Raw genomic sequence first — 19350 nt, 5'->3', positions numbered from 1 at the left:
CTTGAAGAGTTGTATAGCAAGCTTACAGGTAAATCAGGACGGAGGTGTTAAAATAAAACAGGCAATGGTAAAAGAAATGTAGGCAACCCTGAATCAGAAGGTCACTCCAAATGAGGGCAAATCAAAATTTAAAATGTACAGTCTTATACAAGGTTTCCCCAGTGGCTATTTCAGCTGCATTCTTAAGTCCGGGCTATTTCACAAAGAAGAATCAGTCCCCTAGAACAGATAGCCTAGTTCACTGAATAAACTTATCAACAAAAAGCTTGTTATTAAACTCCAGGTTGGGTGGGTGATTGGTTGACTCTCTAATGGAAAATTAAGCAAACCTTTCCACAAAGAGGATGGCAGTCCCTAGAGTTCCACACCACCTTCCCTGTGCCTTCTGGAGCTGGTCTGATTACTGGACTCAGAATTTGACATCAGATGAGATGTATCTGATTGGGATGGCAACAACTATATAAAGGACCACACAGTAAGAGTTAATTTTAGTTACTGTAAACCAGGCACAGTTTCAAACCTAAGATTTTAACCAAAGTGAAAGGCCCTATCACAATGTACACAGATCACTTAGCTTTAAAAGATGCAATTTATCCTGACAAGAAAGTTAACATGTACTTATAATTAATTCTTCTTAATAAAATCCACTCCAAATTATTAGTGGATTAAAGGCTCTATGATTAATTTAGTACAATTTTGTCTCTTTTTTTCAATCTAAATGAGATACTTTACTTCCTGGACATATCAATAGAATACTACCTCTACCCTAGAACATCAGAATTACTGCATGTCAGTAATTGATTTTCCCATCAATGATTCTTCTCAGTTGATTTCTTTTTATCACCTGCTTTATTATATATATTAAAATATGCTTTTCAAATGAAAATAGGTATTTAAGAAAGAAAAAAATGCTTACAAACAAATGAACATCACTGATCTTCTCCTATCCCTTAAACATTCAGCTTATGGCCCAGTAGCTGAACTAAGCCTGAAATCCCATCATCCAGGCTAAAAAATTTCTCTGACCTTGGGATCCTTGGATTATTCTAAATTTCTAGGTTGGCAAAGAGCCTGTTTGCAGTTTGTTGGATTTTAAAAAAATGGTTGCCATATGCAGTCACATCAAACTCTTACGTGGAAAACTAAGGTGTCACTCAAGTGTCTCTGGAAGATGCTAAAATATGGGCATTAAAGCTAGCCATGACATGGTCTACCTTCTTATTTGATTTTCTAAGATCCAAAATATGCCATTTTGCTGCATTCAAGTTATCAAGTCTTTAAGGGTCCTCAGTCCAACTTCTAAAAGGCATATTTTATTATACTTTCTCATTTGAACAGTTTTTGAAAGCTGTGGTTTTTCAAAATTGAACCTAAAGCAAACTGAGAGTATTGTTTTTAATCTGGCTGTAAAACCTATAGGAATTGGGCCCGAGGTCTATTTTCCTGAGACTTTTACCAGTTTCCAGGGAGCAGAAGCTGGAAGTCTTTGTAGGTCAAGATATTCAATACTGAGTCTCCAGAGCTGCTCTGTCACCACCCTGCCTGCTACAGATGAAAATGGACTGAACTGCATCCATCACATGGTTTGAAATCACCAGGGCTCAAATTTCCCAAATCAAGAATGGTAAGTGCTATTATAAATAGCCTTCTGCCCTCGAGTCAGTGGCACATCTGATCACAAGTCAGGGCTGCCCCAGCAGCTGGTCAGCAGCCTGCCAAGCTACATACACTTACAAAGGCAGAAAGGTCTGTCTGCAGTGTTCCCTGCTAGTACTTAATAGGCCCTTTGGCATATGCCATAGAAATTCTGAGAAGACCAAAAGTTAGGAGACCACTATACACTTTAAATAAAGAAAGAAAAGTAAGTGAACCAAGGGTGTTTAGTGAACTTTTCATGTTTGTGCCTTTTTCTGGAAGAACAAGAAAACATTAAAGATTTATCTTCCAAGCTATTGCACATCAGAGAGGCAATACAAGAATTATAGAACCCAAAACCCTACAATCCCTCAGATCCCACTTTGATAACTGTGATGACTGGATTGGGAATAATGTGGAAGGGTTTGTTAAAGCAACAAAGGCAGCCTCGGCTTTATAAAGCATGATGGCAAAGGCTAGGGCAGATGAGGGATGGAGATGATGAGGAATGTTCTCTTTGATCCTTGTGTATTCACAGAATTAACTGTCCAGGCACCCAATATAGCCAAAGTCAAATTTCCTACTTTTAAGTGAACTAATTCGACCATAAAGCGCGAAGTTGCAAGATACAAAGCAATGGAGAGGGTGGGGAGGAGATCCAGAGAGACCCAACTGCACTACTCACTTGAGAAAGACGGAAGGTAAGAAATTATGCCTTGTATTTAAATTCTGTGTCATTTCTTTCTAAATAAGTAAATATATATTATACAAATGGATATGAAATAAATTATTTCAGGAAATCTTGAATTTAGGAACAGGTCACATCTATCTCTCTGAACCTAGCCCAGCACAATTCTAGGAATTTCATAGGTTCTAATAAATGGCTGCTGGACTACAATATTTCCCTTAAAATATTTTAAAAAATTATATGTAATATAAGCAGTCAGCAGTGTATTTTTTACTTGGGAAGACTTCTAGCTTCTGCTCTCTGGAAATGGCAAGAATCACAGGTAAGGGACCTTCTAGCAGTTTCTATGATTTCTATAGCCAGGTTAGACACTGTACCTTCAAATTGCTTTAGAGTCAAGAAACCACAGCCTTCAGTGTTCAAATGAGAAAGGATAAGAAAATATGCCCGCAAGTCTACTTTAGAAATGTAAGCCACTTAAAGGCCATTGAAGAGCAGTGGGTTTGGGTCCTGCAAATGGCATATATATTCGTAAGTCAAAGAGGCCCGAAGAGAAGTAAAGCCCTAAGGGGAGCTGAAATGGCTAGTTCCCTCTTTTTTTTTTTTTTTTTTTTTTGACAGGGTATGCAGATTAGCACTTAAGGTCATGGAGAAAGAGCATGTAACAATGGATTTGCACTTCATTCTTCCCCACTATGACCTTGTCAAAGAAAGGGTGCGAGAGGCTGAGCAGCCTTACCATGGAATCCATTGCAGAAAGACTTCTGAGGAAGACAAAGTAAATTAACTTTTGTAATCATAGTTAATCCACTAAAATTTGTCATTCATCTCCCTTAATAGCTTGGGCAATAATGCAGCAATTAATCCTCTCTAATTTCAACAAGTGTCAAAATGAAAATAAAAGGCATTAACTATTTTGTCTTAAGTAAAACTAGGGAACCAATAGTGAATGAGCTGTCTCACATATAACTGACTTGGTTTCAAAACTGTTTTGTGTTCTCCAGTAAATTCTACTTAAAATTTAGTCATTTCTTTCTGTTAACATTTTGTTTGGTTACAAAAGATATTTTATAATTCAGCAAACATTATCTTTTTCCTTCATTATTATACTTTGTTTCATATAATTTAAGTTCTAACATTAATTTAATTAAAAAAAAAAAGCCCCACTCTTTAAGTATAGTTTCTTTCCTCCTTCCTGTGCCTTTCTTTACATTCTAAACTGATTTTCTCTTGAAGAGCAGGAAAAGGTTCAACCAAAAAAGAGAGCTAGCAATGGTGCTCTTTCCCAAGCCCCCTTCTCCCCACTTGAGTCACAAAGTTGTTCTATACATTGTCCTATATGCTAACTAGGAGATGCCTTTTTAATTCAGTCTAGTTCAGATCACTCTAAGATTTTCTGCTTGTGTATAGCACCTTAGGTATTCTAGGTATTCAAGTCCTTAATCTACTCATTCAATTAGTTGTCTTTTCATACAAATAGTTTCCAAGAAACCCTTCGGAAACACTAAAGGAATTTTGAAGTGCCATAAATGAACCAGGGAGGGTGATGTAAAGATTATATTTGGCAGTGCTCCTCCTTGAACCCATTTCAGCTTCCCTACTCTTCCCTCATTTGGGGAAGACAAGCAACCTGCTCAGGCTGCCCAGTCTTAGTCATACCTTCCCTACTGATGTTAACATTTTTAATGGTGGCAGGGAATTGTGGGGGTGGTGGTGGTTTTTAAATAAAGCAGTACTTTGCCAGAGGTTGTGTCTGTGGCACCAGTGGCTCACACCAGGCCTTGCCAGGACCTTTTCCAGTATGTCCAACACCTTTTCTGCCTGACCCAGTGAGACAGTCACACGGTTTCAGAAAGAACTAGGGCTTATGAGTAGCTCCACTGTTCACTTACTTGAACCTTTCCCCATGTTACTACCTGCTACTCTTCCACCATCTGTCTTCCCCATCCTTTTTAACCATCCTTTATCCATCCTTTATCTTACTCCTACTAATTTCTGCATTCTTCTGAACCCCTCCTTCTTCCCTCATTGCTTCTCAGACATCTTCACAAGAGAAAGTCACAGCTTTTGAAAGTGGACAGTAGACTGCAATTTCACATGGTACGCAGATACCCATGTGAAAATATGTATTGACTGAAGGAGGGAATGACATCAATGTCTGCATCAGCTTAACTCCCCTGGGGCTATCCTCCTCTGAGGTTGCTCTGCCACTTAGGACCTTTCAGTAAATTGCAACCAACTGAAACATTTGAAGAATATTATCCGCTGGTCACAGTGACAGAAAAGAAAAAATTAATTGTCTAAGAAGCTTTAAGGACCAGACAACTATTCTGGCCAATATCTTCAATAAGCCAGAAGATAATCTTTCAATATGGAAAAGTTGAACCCTTTATAGTTATGGAATAAGTAGAAAATAACTTTCATACTTAGCAATTGTCCAAACAAAACAATCATGAAAAAGTGATGGAGCTCCTAAGTTTTTCACAGAGCTGAATTTTTCTCAGAAAATTAATACAGCAAATGAAAATGAAACACTTTATCTGCCATTAAGAAAGGATTTTCCAAAAACAAATAAAATGAAAAGATAAATAAGAGGTACTCTTCCAAACCCCTGTAAGACATAGCCATAAACTTTTCCACTAGAGCCATATTTTTTAAATGTATAGATCTAGAGACTGCTAGAACAGAAAAAGCCAATGAAGATCACAAAGTGAAGCAACAGTTCCAACTCACAGAGCGCAGAATGAAAAGAGAGCCAGAATCCAACCTTCCTAACTTCCAGCCCACTTTTTATCCTACTCTACACATTACGTTCCTGCTCAGCATGACTTTGCTTAATGTTCAAAGGCTGGAGACTATGACAACAAAGGCCTCCATCATAAAGCTTCAAAGCTAGGAGATAAAAATACGTTACAAACACACACATACACACACATATATATGACTGACATTTGAGTGTAATCACATCTCAGTATAACCCAAGGGGAGAGGCAGGTGTGGCAAAATCACTGGATTGGGAGCCAAGCTTTCCAATGAACTCATTATGTGAAACTTACTCAAATTATTTAATCTCTTAGTTCCTTCTTGGATCTCTAAGACCCCTTCCTGATCTAATATTTGATAGTACTCTAAGATAACTCTAACCCACAATGGTGAAGAGTGCTTTTCAAAAATGTGGCTTTTAGAGGCACAAGGAAAGTTTCTCAGGGCAAAAACCCACCAGTCGTCTTGATTTCTCTCTTTTACCCACACAGCAAAAAAGTCTTCCTTCCAAGCATATTTGGCATAGAATTGCCTAGCATTTCCATTGCCCCCTTTCTCTTCTCAAAGCCAGAAGCCTTCCAATGGCCTACACAGCCTATGTGGTATGGCTGCCCACTTCCTCCCTTACTTCATCTACTACCTCTCCTTCCTTCCTGGCCCTCTGCCATGCTGAGCTTGCTCAGCCTCACACCTGACAGCCAAGTATCCACCTCAGGGCCTGTGCACTTGCTGTTCTCATTTATTCACCTCCTTCAGGTCTCTGCTCAAATATCTCTTCCTCAGAGTGACCTTCTTCAACCACTCCATAGAAAGAGTACCCACCTAACCCTGTAGTCTCTACTCCTTCTCACTTTTTTCCATAGCACTTATCACTACCATTCAAATTAATTTTAATGGTCATTTCTCTCTTTCGCCACGAGAAGGTAAGCTCCATGAGAACAAGTACAGGTTGACCACTCTAGGAAGAGAAAGTTCATTTGAGAATTCCAGGAAGGTGGCAAATGCCCTTCCGCAGTTTTTCAGGTGGGATTCAAACCATCCCACTTCCTTCCAGGCAAAGACATTTCTTCCTGATCTGTGCACAAATAATTCCACTTCCTCTTATTTCCAGAACTGAACAATATTTGTCCCTTCCATATAGTAGGCCCTTGATATTTTCAGAAAAGGGTACTTAAAATGAAACAAGCTGGGGAAGGCTTTTGGCAATCAGTGAGCAAACATGTCAGCAGAGCGATCTTCATCAATGCTGTGTTCAAGTCTTTTGACAAGTTGGGTTACCCAGGCCATTTGTGATCACTGGAGTTACTTGGTTTAAACTTCTCAGGCTGGGAGTGTGGCAATGACTGAGGCAAGCCACAAGTGCCAAGTGGTTAATTACATTTCTGTTACTAATTGTAGTGTGGCATTGTGTTCTCACAGTGAAGTAACATCTAGCGTTTGAGAGCTCTCCCAGTTTCAGTTCTCCCCGGGTCACTGAGCTCCTTCCTGGGTAAGACGACTAACTCTATTATCTCCATTCTTTCACAATTTTAGGGAAGCTGTGTTTAGGTTTGTGAAAGAGTTGTCCTCCTTACATTTCTGCCTCAATTAACCATGTATCACCTAGGCTTTCTTCAGCCCTTATTTCCTCAAAATGCCTAAACTTAACCTGGAAAGCAGGAAATGCTGGCTTTCTGGGTGATTCCTTCAGCAATCTCCCCACACACTCCCATCAAGCTTGAGATCCTCTGTCAGTTTTCTCCCTTCTTCTGAGTAGAACTACTAAACTTAACTAGGACACTGGACAGGAGTTTCTGGCAGAGCAGCAGTATAATAAAACATATCATGAGAAAGTTAACAGGGCCCAGCTCTGAGCAAAGTTACCATCCTGAAAGGCCTAATCATCCAAAGATGGAAAGGTCTTTCCCATGATGTAAAGAGCTGACTCCAAACTGACTCCAAACCCAGAGCCCCATAAAATCATGGAGCCAGGTATCAAATCTTTCATCCTACAGGCATTTAGAAGGGAACAAGTTTAGCTCTATATCATCGGAGACCCCTCATATAGGAAGTGGGGAACAATCTTCATTCCCATAGATTACGAAATGTTGCATCTTTTTCCATTTATTTAAACAATATTATTTGATGGCATCCCTTGGCCCCCACCAGGCTGCCTCACCGACAGATGTCCACCAGCTGGTCCAGCTCAGGGCAGCTGCACTCATACATGTCCCGGCAGCTCATGTGGCTCTGGTTCATCAACTCTCCCAGCAGCTGGACCATGTTTTCAGGTGCTTCTTCACATATCTTCTTAAACTGGAGCACTCGCGCAGCCTCGCTGTACACATGCTTTGCCCGCTGATAGAGTTTGAAGATAAGCACTGACGAAGGAAGGGGATGGGAGGGAGGGAGGGAATAGTTACTGGACAACCCAGTATAAAGAAAAATACACTTTTGAAGACTTTCATTTCTGTTTTCATTATCAATATCTTAAACTGTAATAGGTCTTTCACTGAAAGGATTCTTTCCATTGAAATGTGTCTATTTGCAAGTCAGTTTTACTTTTTTCTTGATACTGAATAAAATTTTGTAACGATATTTCCTTCACTTCACTCAACACACATGTGCATACACTTATGTGCAATCTAATCCATCCCAAATGAAGAGAGACGTAACATGTATTGAGTACACCCTACACGCCAGACACTTTGAAAGTACTACTTTGTGTAGGCCGGGTGTGGTGGCTCACATCTGTAAACCCAGCACTTTGGGAGGCCGAGGCGGGTGGATCACCTGCGGTCAGGAGTTCAAGACCAGCCTGAACAACACGGTGAAAACCCGTCTCTACTAAAAATACAAAAATTACCTGGGCATGGTGGTGGGTGCCTGTAATCCCAGCTATTTGGGAGGCTGAGGCAGGAGAATTGCTTGAACCTGGGAGGCAGAGGTTGCAGTGAGCCGAGATCACGCCATTGCATTCCAACCTGGGTGACAGAGCAAGACTCCATCTCGAAAAAAAGTACTCATCACCTCGTATAGTTCTCATCACAGCACTGAGGGATGTACAGTATGATCCCTGTTAACAGAAAGGAGGAGGCTCAATAGAGTGAAGTGACATGCTTAAGGTCACACATCCAGAACATGGCGGAAGCCAAACAGATCAGGGATGCCTGACCCTACAGCCATGTTCTTTCCACTCTGCCCCAATAGAAAGGACCCCTGGAAATTCTTTTTTTTTTTTTTTTTTTTTTTTTTTTTTTGAGACGGAGTCTCGCTCTGTAGCCCAGGCTGGAGTGCAGTGGCCGGATCTCAGCTCACTGCAAGCTCCGCCTCCCGGGTTCACGCCATTCTCCGGCCTCAGCCTCCGGAGTAGCTGGGACTACAGGCGCCCGCCACCTCGCCCGGCTATTTTTTGTATTTCTTAGTAGAGACGGGGTTTCACCGTGTTAGCCAGGATGGTCTCGATCTCCTGACCTCGTGATCCGCCCATCTCGGCCTCCCAAAGTGCTGGGATTACAGGCTTGAGCCACCGCGCCCGGCCCCGGAAATTCTTAACAGTGGCAATTTTTTAATAAAAATAATATATGTCCCAGATAAACACAATTATTTATATGGGATATATAATATTTATATATGTACCTATATATGTGTGTGTTTGTGTGTATATATATATATATATATATATACACTGCAGCATTATTTATCATAGAAGAAAGTAAGAAACAACTCAAGTATCTAATAACAGAGGACTTTAAAAAATTATGCTGTATTCATTTTTGAAATATTACTGCTATCAAAACTCAGATTCTAAGGCAATTTGATATATAGGAAATTATTCATTATTAAGTGAAAAAACAACCTGCAAAACTATATGTACAACTGATACTAATTTTCCATACACACATACATATATTTATGTACATTTTAATTTTAAAAACTGATAGGAAAGCACCAAAATGTTAATAGTAGTTATCTCTGTGGTCCATTATGGGTGCTTTTATTTTCCTTTTGACACATATATGTATTTTCCAGATTACCCACAATGAATCTGTAATTTCAGCTACAGAAATATGGCCTACTGCAATGGCTATGTCTATAATGCTTACACATTCCTGTGAATAACAACTTAGACTTCCTTACCATTTTCACCCATATTGAACAGTGGCTTAGCTGGTGTGGTGGGTCTGGGAAAATTTTGGAATATTTATGAAAATTCCCAGGCCTAGGGGAAAGAGACAGGGCTGAAAATCAAAAAGTTTATAATTTATTTATTTTTTTAATTTTACTTAATTTAATTTTTAATTTTTAATTACTACTTAATTTTTAATTTTACTGTAGATATACACATGCCATGATGGTTTGCTGCACTCATCAACTCGTCATCTCTATTAGGTATTTCTCCTAATGCTATCCCTCCCGTACCTCCCAACCACCGACAGGCCCCAGTGTGTGATGTTCCCCTCCCTGTGTCCATGTGTCCATTGTTCAGCTCCTACTTATGAGTGAGAACATGCAGTGTTTGGTTTTCTGTTCCTGTGTTAGTTTGCTGAGAATGATAGTTTCCAGCTTCATCCACGTCCCTGTAAAGGACATGAACTCATCCTTTTTTATGGCTGCATAGTATTCCATGGTGTATATGTGCCACATTTTCTTTATCCAATTTATCATTGATGGACATTTGGATTGGTTCCAAGTCTTTGCTATTGTGAATAGTGCCACAATAAACATACATGTGCATGTGTCTTTATAGTAGAATGATGTATAGTCCTTTGGGTATATACCCAGTAATGAGATTGCTGGGTCAAATGGTATTTCTAGTTCAAGATCCTTGAGGAACTGCCACACTGTCTTCCACAATGGTTGAACTAATTTACACTCCCAACAACAGTGTAAAAATGTTCCTATTTCTCCACATCCTCTCCAGCATCTGTTGCTTCCTGACTTTTTAATAATTGCCTTTCTAACTGGTGTCAGATGGTATCTCATTGTGGTTTTGATTTGCATTTCTCTAATGACCAGTGATGATGAGCTTTTTTTCACATGTTTGTTGGCCACCTAAATGTCTTCTTTTGAGAAGTGTCTGTTCACATCAAAAAGTCTGTAATTTCTTAACAGCTCTGTGACAACTAGCTATATACAAATTGCTATAATACTCTATTTCCTCACCTCTAAAATGAGGTTGAGAGTCACTTCTCAGGATCCTTCCAGCCCTAACATTTTGTAATTCTATGAAGGGCTTCTTCCAAGAGTATCTGTCCTTCAACATTCCGCCCATATTGTTATACTTTATAAAGATGCTGTTACTAGTAGCTTTTGTTTACATCCCCAGTTCTACTCTCTGCCCTTTTCCACCCTACTATCAGCCCCAAAGGCTGACCTGTATAGACTACACCAGTGAGTCCCCTGCCATCTAGATTTGAGAGCAGGAAAAGATCAGCAACAGATGGGAGGGAAAAGAGTGAGGAGGATTTATCCCCTGGCTCTTCCCTTGCAGAGCCATTTAGAGCTGGCACTGTCCCTTCACTGAAGGACACTGAACATCCTTCAAAATCTCCTTTTCTCCATGACTCTCTCCTCCTGGGTCTGCCTCTAGGTTCCTCTCCCCTAAACTATGATTACTTTTACGGAAGCACTTTTACATTTCTACTAATGAACCAATAAATCTTATTAAAGTTTCAGGTTTCATTTTTTCCCCTCCACAGCACTGTCTTTATAACTCTTATTTTCTTAGATAACCACTATATCATTATCACACCTAACAAAATTACCAGTGGTTCCTTAATATTGCCTCATACTGAGTCCATATTTAAATTTTCCCAATTGTCCACCAGTTCAAATTTCAATTGGTTTACACCAAGATCCAAACAAATTCCACACATTATATTCAGTTGTTATGTCTAATAAGTCTCTTTTAGTCAATCAAGAATTTAGTAGTTTAGTGATTTTTGATACTCTGGATTTGCAATATCCTATCCAAGCATATTTTAGGGCCATATCCTATAATGAAACTCAATACATTCCATTAGGGAGAGTACACTTTGGTTTTCCTTTAGGATTACATACTTCTTTAGGATTAAATATTTTCTTTTAGGATTAAATATTTTAAAATAGAAACTATCCAGAGAGATGTTTTCTATTAAACCCAGGACTGGTGCTTTGATTTTGACAAAAAACATTCACAAGACACCCACCAGACTACCGGAACTTCACAATCCTGGCACCTTCCTGAATCTGTTCACTTCTTGCAGAGGAAGTGTTTCACAGTAGGACTTCTGAATACCAGTGTCTAACGAGGACTCTTGCTGGGCATTCTGAAGGTGCATGAGAGATTGCCATGGCTTGCAATCTCCTGAATGGTAGTAACTCAGACAACAAGGGAAAGGGCAGAAAGGGCATCTGTTTTCAATTGTGAAATAAAAATCCTGCCAAAAGCTACAACAGATTTGGAGACCACCCTTTGGGTGGGAAAGCAGTTCTGTGTTGGCTGAATGTCACAAATGCTCTCTGGATTCAGGGTTCTGGCTTGTTACGTATTGGCAACTCATCAGGTCTCTGTTATACAGATATCAAAAAATGCAAGAAAATCTGAAGCTTTATCCATAACAGCTTTCTTCCTTGTCCAGCTAACATGATAGCCGGATGTTCCAGCTGTCTATAAGCTCTTGTAATCATTGGGAGCAATTATTACATTAAAGGATTAAGGAAGCTGTTTCTTACTATGTTCATTGTATGCATGATTACTTTCAAGGCAAATTCAATTTAAGAATATAACACTAGATGATACTTTCCTCCAATATTATTAATGGCCTATCCTAGTCATGAGAAATCCAAAGCTTCAAAGCGGGATGCACTGCATAGTCTTCAGAACACTGATTTTCTCCAATGTGAATCTTACATAATCACTGAATTTAGTCATGAAATCACGGCACAAATTCTGAAATCTAAATGTTCATGGCCATATATACTTAAACTACAAAATACATATTTCATTTTGTTGCTAGTAATTTTGACTTGTATAATAAATTCTATTGGCTACATTCCTTCTGACTGGCCTCCTAGCTGTGCTTCCAGCACACCACGTGGCTCCTGCGATAGGTCTGTGGCAGTAGCTGTTTTGTTGTCCTGAAATGCTCTTCCCCATGATCTTCCCATGGCTGGTTCCTTCTTGTGGTTCAAGACTCAGATGTCACAGCTTTCAAGAGACTCAACTCCAATCTGGAGTAGCCCCCACCAGACATATTTTCTCCATTCTGTTTTATGCTCCCAACACCTATCTCCATCCAATATTTTCCTGTGCGTTCATTTGTTCATTGGTTTGTGGTTGTCTCCCACCAATGTCTAATTTCTTCACAACTATCTCTAGCAGCTAAAATAGGATCTGGCACTTAGTAGGGGTTCAATAAATGTTTATTGAATGAATGATTCCGATCCTTCTCCTTGTAACAAAACTGCACTGAAACTAGGCTAAATAAACAGTAGTGAAACAAGTGCAATACAGAATATAAAGGAGACATACTATTTTGACAATTTATACTCACTAGCATCCTCACCACAAAGTGGGGAAAGTTTGCTAAAATAAAGTTTGGAAACAATTAGTAAACTTCAATGTCCAAAGTATACCCTAACACTCATTATCACAGATGACTGAGAATTGTTTATGTTGTATTTTGCTTTATAGATGTGAGAGAAAAAGAGATTTCTAAAACAAAATGTGTTTCAAATAAAAGAGAAAGAATACAAAAATAAATAGTCATCAACAGTTAAAATTAAGTTTTTTTTCTTTTAGGCAATCTTTGTAACAAAGAGTTGCCTATTAACATTTTCCTTTAAAAGATGGTTACATAGTTTATGATCAGAACCCATCTCTAATCAAGAAATCTAAATAAGGGCACACATAATTGGTTATTTTGTTGGATCTCTGGTGGGAAATGATGAGGGAAAGCCTTTGACAGGTGAGGCACACTGAGCACCATTTTAAGCTCTGAGGACAGCAGGTCAACAGTAGATAGAGGACATGTCTATTTCATCTCTGAAAGAGTCCCACTGATTTAAATTTAACCTCTGCATGCAAGAGCTAGTGGCCTCTTCTTTATTACCTCATCGTCTGCTAAGAGCAATGCCAAAAGCACTGAGTCATCTGAAAGAGCTTCACTGATTTAATTTTAAGTTCTCCATGCAAGAGCTGGTGGCCTCTTCTTTATTACGTCGTCTTCTGCTAAGAGTGATGCCATAAGCACTGAGTATGTCAGTCATCTAGCAACAGTGAACCAACAGTTCTTACTGAGCACCTGCTATGCACCCAATACCATGCTTCAAATGACGGGAAAGCCACAGGAAGTAGAACCTCTGCATTAAGGGAACTTGTAACTTACTTATTCAGATAAGACAAACCATGACGCCACTAGACAGTGAGCAATTGCAGCAGACATCTGAGTGCTGGAAATGCTGAAGGTGCACTAAGAAGACAGGGCTTGCTGGGGAAGGACCAGCAGTGGGAGATGTCACAGGAGAGGGGTCTGAGCCACACAGTGTCCCTGCTGTGAAGAGAAAATGGCCAAAGGCCCAAGGTGGGAACAGGCAGAGTGTGTTCATGGGCCTGAAGAAAGCAAGCTGACCAGAATCTGGCTCTCTAGAAAGCCATCCTCACATCTGAGGCTTTAACATCCTCGGCTATATCCACTATACAAAGATTACAAACTAACAACCCATGCGCCACAGCCAGCCACGGTGATGCCTTCTTGATTCAAATGTCTTTATGCTGGAAGATTTACCTAAGAATCTGGATTTCTACTTAGTTTGGAAAACCGGAAGGTCTGATAGTGCTGGATCTGCATTACTGCCTAGCAACTGTTGACTGGAGCTGAGGAGTACCTACCCCTTTGAGACAGGGTACACACACTTTATTCCACACAGTTCTCACCATTCCCAACTATGTGACCCTTAGCCTGCCTCACTAGTTTATATGCCACTACTACTTTTGTCTTGTAACCTCTACTCTTTGGTCTTGGTTCTGTTCCCCAGACATATGTAAACACAAGGTAACCCTTCCGATATCTGAAGACAGCTCTCAGGCACCATGCCTTTTACACATTGTGGAGGGTCCACTATGTACCTGCTTAGGGACCAATAATAAATAAGTGTATTAAACAGGGTTCTCCAGTGGGACAGAACGAACAGGATATATAGGTATATAAAAGAAGGTGAATTGGCTGATATAATCACAAGGAGAAGTCTCCTGATAGGCTGTCTCCAAGCTGGGGAGGGAGAGAGGACAGTAGTATGACTCAGTCCAAGTCTGAGAACCTCAAAACCAGAGAAGCCAACAGTGCAGCCCTCAGTCTGAAGCCAAAGGCCCTAGGACCCCCAGAAGGCTGCTGGTGTAAGTCCCAGAATCCAAGGCTGAAGAACCTAGAATCTGATGTCTAAGGGCAGGAGGAGAGGAAGCAAGCATCTGACACAGGAAGAGAAAGGGAGCAAGAGGACTCAGCAAAACCTATCTTCTTCCACCTGCTTTGTTCTACCCATACTGGCAGCCAGTTGGATGGTGCCCACTCACATCACAATAAGATAAGCTCTTTACTCTCCACAAGTAATAGTCTACTAGAAAGAAATCATTAAATGAGATCAATAAAGGGCGAGATATGCTAAAGCAGCATCTCACAGCTAAAATAAAGGCACACAGTCAAGAGGGTGTCTGGATCTAGATGCATATGAGAGTAGAGCTTGAGATAAAGACTTGGATGCAGAGAGCAGAAATCTAGGAAGCAGGGGTGAAAGAGGAAGGAAAGTGATTCAGGAAAGAAAGCAAGCCAAAAAAGGGGGCTTAGTGAGCAGATTAACTATGTGGACAGCTCCCGGCCTAATCTCTCAGGGATCTCTCTGAAGAGTCATGTTAAATGTGCCCACCATTGGCCCACAGGCAATGGGAAGGCTGGGGCATTGGCCCACTCACATTCTCATTGTTTGAGTGTTTCCCCCAAGAAGGGTTAACTTCTCCACAAAGATATGCCTGGGTAACACGTCTGCCTTCAGTGACTGTGGAGAATGCACAAAGGCTACAAAGAAGAGGCACTCATACAAGCTGCTAGCTTAACATGGGCTGCCAGCAATGCTGAAATCAGGTAGGCCAAGGGGATGTAGCACAGTAATCATTACATCCACTGAGGAATTAAACCAGTGAAGTCTAAATAGATGAGTAGGTGTTCAGCAAACCAATGGAACGGTGGGATAAGAACCAAAGAAAAGGGTTGGGCAGAAAGAACATCAAGAGCAAAGACGTAGAGACTATAAATCATTAGGTGCTTTTAGAGAACACAGAGTACTTTGACTACTGGAGCATGAAAAGAGGATAAAGAAATAGAAGCAGCAGAGAATGTAATGGGAGAGAAAATCAAAGCAATGGGCTGAGGCCAGATAATGAGAACTTTGAATGTCATGCTAAGATGTTTAAATTGTATCCTGCAGATAAGTGGTTCTTGGCCCTTTAAGGATTATAGAACCTTTTGAGAAGTAAATAAAACAATGGACTCTCTCCCCCATGTGAATGAACAAATAACCAAAATACTGCATATAACACAACAAACACACAGATTCCATAAAGCTATTGTTGAATCCAGGTTAAAAATTCCAGTTAGATTGAGAAAAGGATATGCTTGTCAATAAATGGTGCTGAGAAAACTGGATATTTATATGCAGAAGAAGACAAACAGACTCCTATCTCTCACCATATAAAAAAATCAACTTAAGATGAATTAAAGACTTAAATGTAAAAACCAAAACTATAAAACTACTAGAAGAGAACAGAGGGGAAATGCATCAGGACACTGGTATAGGCAAAGATCTTATGGGTAAGACAACAAAAGTCACCACTGACAACAACAAAAATAAATAGGACAACATGAAACTAAAAAGATTCTACACAGCAAAGGAAACCTATCAACAGAATGAAGAGACAACCTGCAGAATGGGAGAGAACACCTGCAAACTACTCATCTAACGAGGAACTAACATCCAGAATATACAAAGAACTCAAACAACTCAACAACAAAAACAAAAATGCAGTTAAAAAATAGGCAAAGGGTCTGAATAGAGATTTCTCAAAAGAAGACATATAAATGGCTGACAGGTATATGAAAAAATGCTTAACATCATTAATCATCAGGGAAATGCCAATGAAAACCACCATGAGATATCGTCTCACCCAGTTAGAATGGCTACTATCAAAAAGACAAAATAATAACAAGTGCTGGTGAAGATGCAGAGAAGAGGGAACTCTTCTACACTGTTGGTTGGAATGTAAATTAGTACAGCCATTGTGGAAAACAGTATAGAGGTTTCTGAAAAAACTAAAAATAGAACTACCATGATTCATCAATCTCACTACTGGGTATTTATCCAAAAGAAAGAAAATCAGTATATCAAAGGGTATCTGTGCCCCATGTTTATTTCAGCACTATTCACAATAGCCAAGATATAGGATCAACCTAAATGTTCACCAACAGATGAATGAATAAAGAAAATGTGGCATGTACACACAATAGAATACTACTGAACAATAAAAAAGAATGAAATCCTGTCATTAGCGGAAATATGGATAAACCTAGAAGGCATTATGTTATGTGAGATAAATCAGGCAGAGAGATAAAAAAAAAAAAAAACCCACATGATCTCACCCATCTGCAGGAGCTAAAAATAACTAAGCTCATGGAAGTAGAGAATAGAATTATAGTTATTAGAGGCTAGGAAGGGTAGTGGGGGAAGGCAGGTAGAAGAGAATGGTTACAAACTTGTAGCTAGATAGGAGGACTAAGTTAGTGTCCTATAGCACTGTAGAGTGTCCTATAGCACTGTAGAGTGACTACAGTTAACAAGAATTTATTATACATGTTCAAAAACACTAGAAGAGGCCGGGCATGGTGGCTCATGCCTGTAATCCCAGGACTTTGGGTGGATCACCTGAGGTCGGAAGTTCGAGACCAGCCTGACCAACATGGAGAAACCCATCTCTACTAAAAATACAAAATTAGCCAGGCGTGGTGGCACATGCCTATAATCTCAGCTACTCAGGAGGCTGAGGCATGAGAATTGCTTGAACCCGGGAGGCAGAGATTGCGGTGAGCCAAGATCATGCCATTGCACTCCAGCCTGGGCAACAAGAACGAAACTCCACCTCAAAAACAAAAACGAAAACAAAAAACAAGCAACTAGAAAAGAGGATTCTGAATGTTCCCAACACAAAGCCATGCTAAATGTTTGAGGTGATGTATAGCCTAATTATCTTGATTTGATCATTACACATTTGTATACCTGTATTGAAATATCACTCTGTACCCTATAAATATGTACAATTATCATATGTTAACTAAAAATTAAAGAAAAAATTCACTAAATAGTAAAAAATAAAATAATTCCAGTTAGAAATAAGAAATCATTATGTTTTTAGTAATTATATCAGTCAGGATTCTTGTTTGTGAACAACAGAAACCTACACCAACTACCTCAAGCAAAAGAGAAACTTATTTCAAAGATACTAAGAAGCTCACAAAATCTTTTAGGATTAGATATTTCCATTCTCTATTAGAACGTGAAACCAGGTGGGAAGAGGTTAGAAGCTACGGGAAGCAGCCAGTGAAGAACTGCCAACATCATTCCACAAGAGCAGTCTGGATGTGACATTGGAATTTAGACACTTTATCAACTGACCTATGCCTGTTAGACTCAAAGCCCCAGCCATAAACACGTGCCTGGACACCAGAAGAAGCCTAGTACCCTTGTCCACATGCAAGTGTCAAGTGACTCAAAACAGACAAATCTGACCCTTCAACTTCTACCATAGAATGCAAGACCCTCCCCATCACCAACATACACATAGCAGATTTCCCTGAGATGGAAAAGGGGCCCAGATGCTAGGTAGCCAAAACTATGGCAGCTGCTACCTGCCCCCTGCAGCAGTGAAATACCACAACTATTTGAGTCTTCTCTCCAGAGCAACCTTCCAAGTTACAACATGATTGAATTTCCAGTCTCCTTCACCTGTTTATTCTTCCAAATACACTTTAGTCTGTGTATGCCCTTCTTGAAGGGTGGTTCCCCGGCCTGAATGCAGTTCTGGACGTCAGTCTGATGACTGCAAGGGAGAGCTGGACCATCATCTCCCTCATTCTTTATGCAGCGAGTTTCTCCACGTAGCCTCATATCACCAAACTGCATAAAGGTTTGTAAATACAGAAGAATGCAGAGCATTTGTTTTCAGCTATCAAGCTAAAACGTAGTAAGTATTTTAAGAATATTTCATTACCTTAAATGAAGGCTATCTCGGGATAATTAATCATAAAGAATAAATATGCTGGTCTGAGATAACTGGAAATCTTTATCATGTAAGTGTATAATTAATCTTCCTGAGACTTTCATACCCCAGAATATTTTCCCACTGTTTGAGTGAGGGGCTAAAAGTAGTTGTGGCTGTAGCTGGCTGTGCACAATCATATAACCACACATTACTGGTCAATTTCTCTAACAAATAGAAAGCTCCACTAGGCTAAACCAAGAGTTGGTCTCCAAGAAGAGCAATCCAGAGGTGGATGAGGAAAACCACTTCAGAACCCAGAACAGAGTCCTGTTTTCCTTTGTAGCAAAGTCATAATAAGGAGTCTGTGCTCTGAGGCAAAGACTCTTTGGAGTATTTAAGCAATATAATTGAAAAACACTTGAATAATCCTCATTGAAGTTGGAATGTGGTTTCAAATTTATTTTCCTAGTAATAATATTTTTTAAAAATGTTAAACTTCTGAAATGGTCAAACCCACATAAAATAAACTGCTGTTTTCAGCCACATTAGTATCCCATTCCCATGCAGCAAAGACTAAATTAAATTAGCATTTTACATTTAAAGGGAAAATATCTTTACCTGATTTTAAAAGCAAACCCGCTGGTGGAAAAAAAAAAAAAAAAAAAAAAAAAGCACTTTCAACATAAAACACACTAATCCATGGAAAAGTACATTCCAAAAAGCATTTGTGAATATTTGAAAATCAACAGCATAATACTGTTTTATGGAGAGTAACAGTGCTCCTCGTGTTTATGGCTTCCCTTTCTCAGATTTCCAAAGTAGCAAGAGCCTTCAAGGTCTGTTCCGTAGTACATTTTACTCCTCTGATCAAAACCGTTGCCTCACTCCACTGTAGTCACCCTCACCTGCATTTCACACGCTGGCATATGCTAAGCTCCTGTAAATAAGTCCAGAGTCATTCACGTTACAAGACAGAGTCCATCACTCTCTTCTTTCC

General features: G+C 39.7%; 1 protein-coding gene across 8 annotated transcripts in view; it reads right to left on the bottom strand.

Annotated features, from left to right (window-relative positions):
• Nucleotides 1–19350, bottom strand: part of GALK2 (galactokinase 2) — a 178124-nt gene that overhangs the window by 861 nt on the left and 157913 nt on the right. For all 8 annotated transcript variants that reach the window (XM_015142222.3, XM_028850902.2, XM_001113758.5 and 5 more), the window contains one exon: nt 7245–7446. In XM_015142222.3, coding sequence (XP_014997708.2) covers nt 7245–7446 — 202 coding nt within the window. The remainder of the gene's footprint in view (nt 1–7244; nt 7447–19350) is intronic.

This window comes from Macaca mulatta, chromosome 7, assembly GCF_049350105.2.
Source record: "Macaca mulatta isolate MMU2019108-1 chromosome 7, T2T-MMU8v2.0, whole genome shotgun sequence".
NCBI classification, from domain to species: domain Eukaryota; kingdom Metazoa; phylum Chordata; class Mammalia; order Primates; family Cercopithecidae; genus Macaca; species Macaca mulatta.
This window is presented reverse-complemented; position numbering and strand designations above follow the sequence as displayed.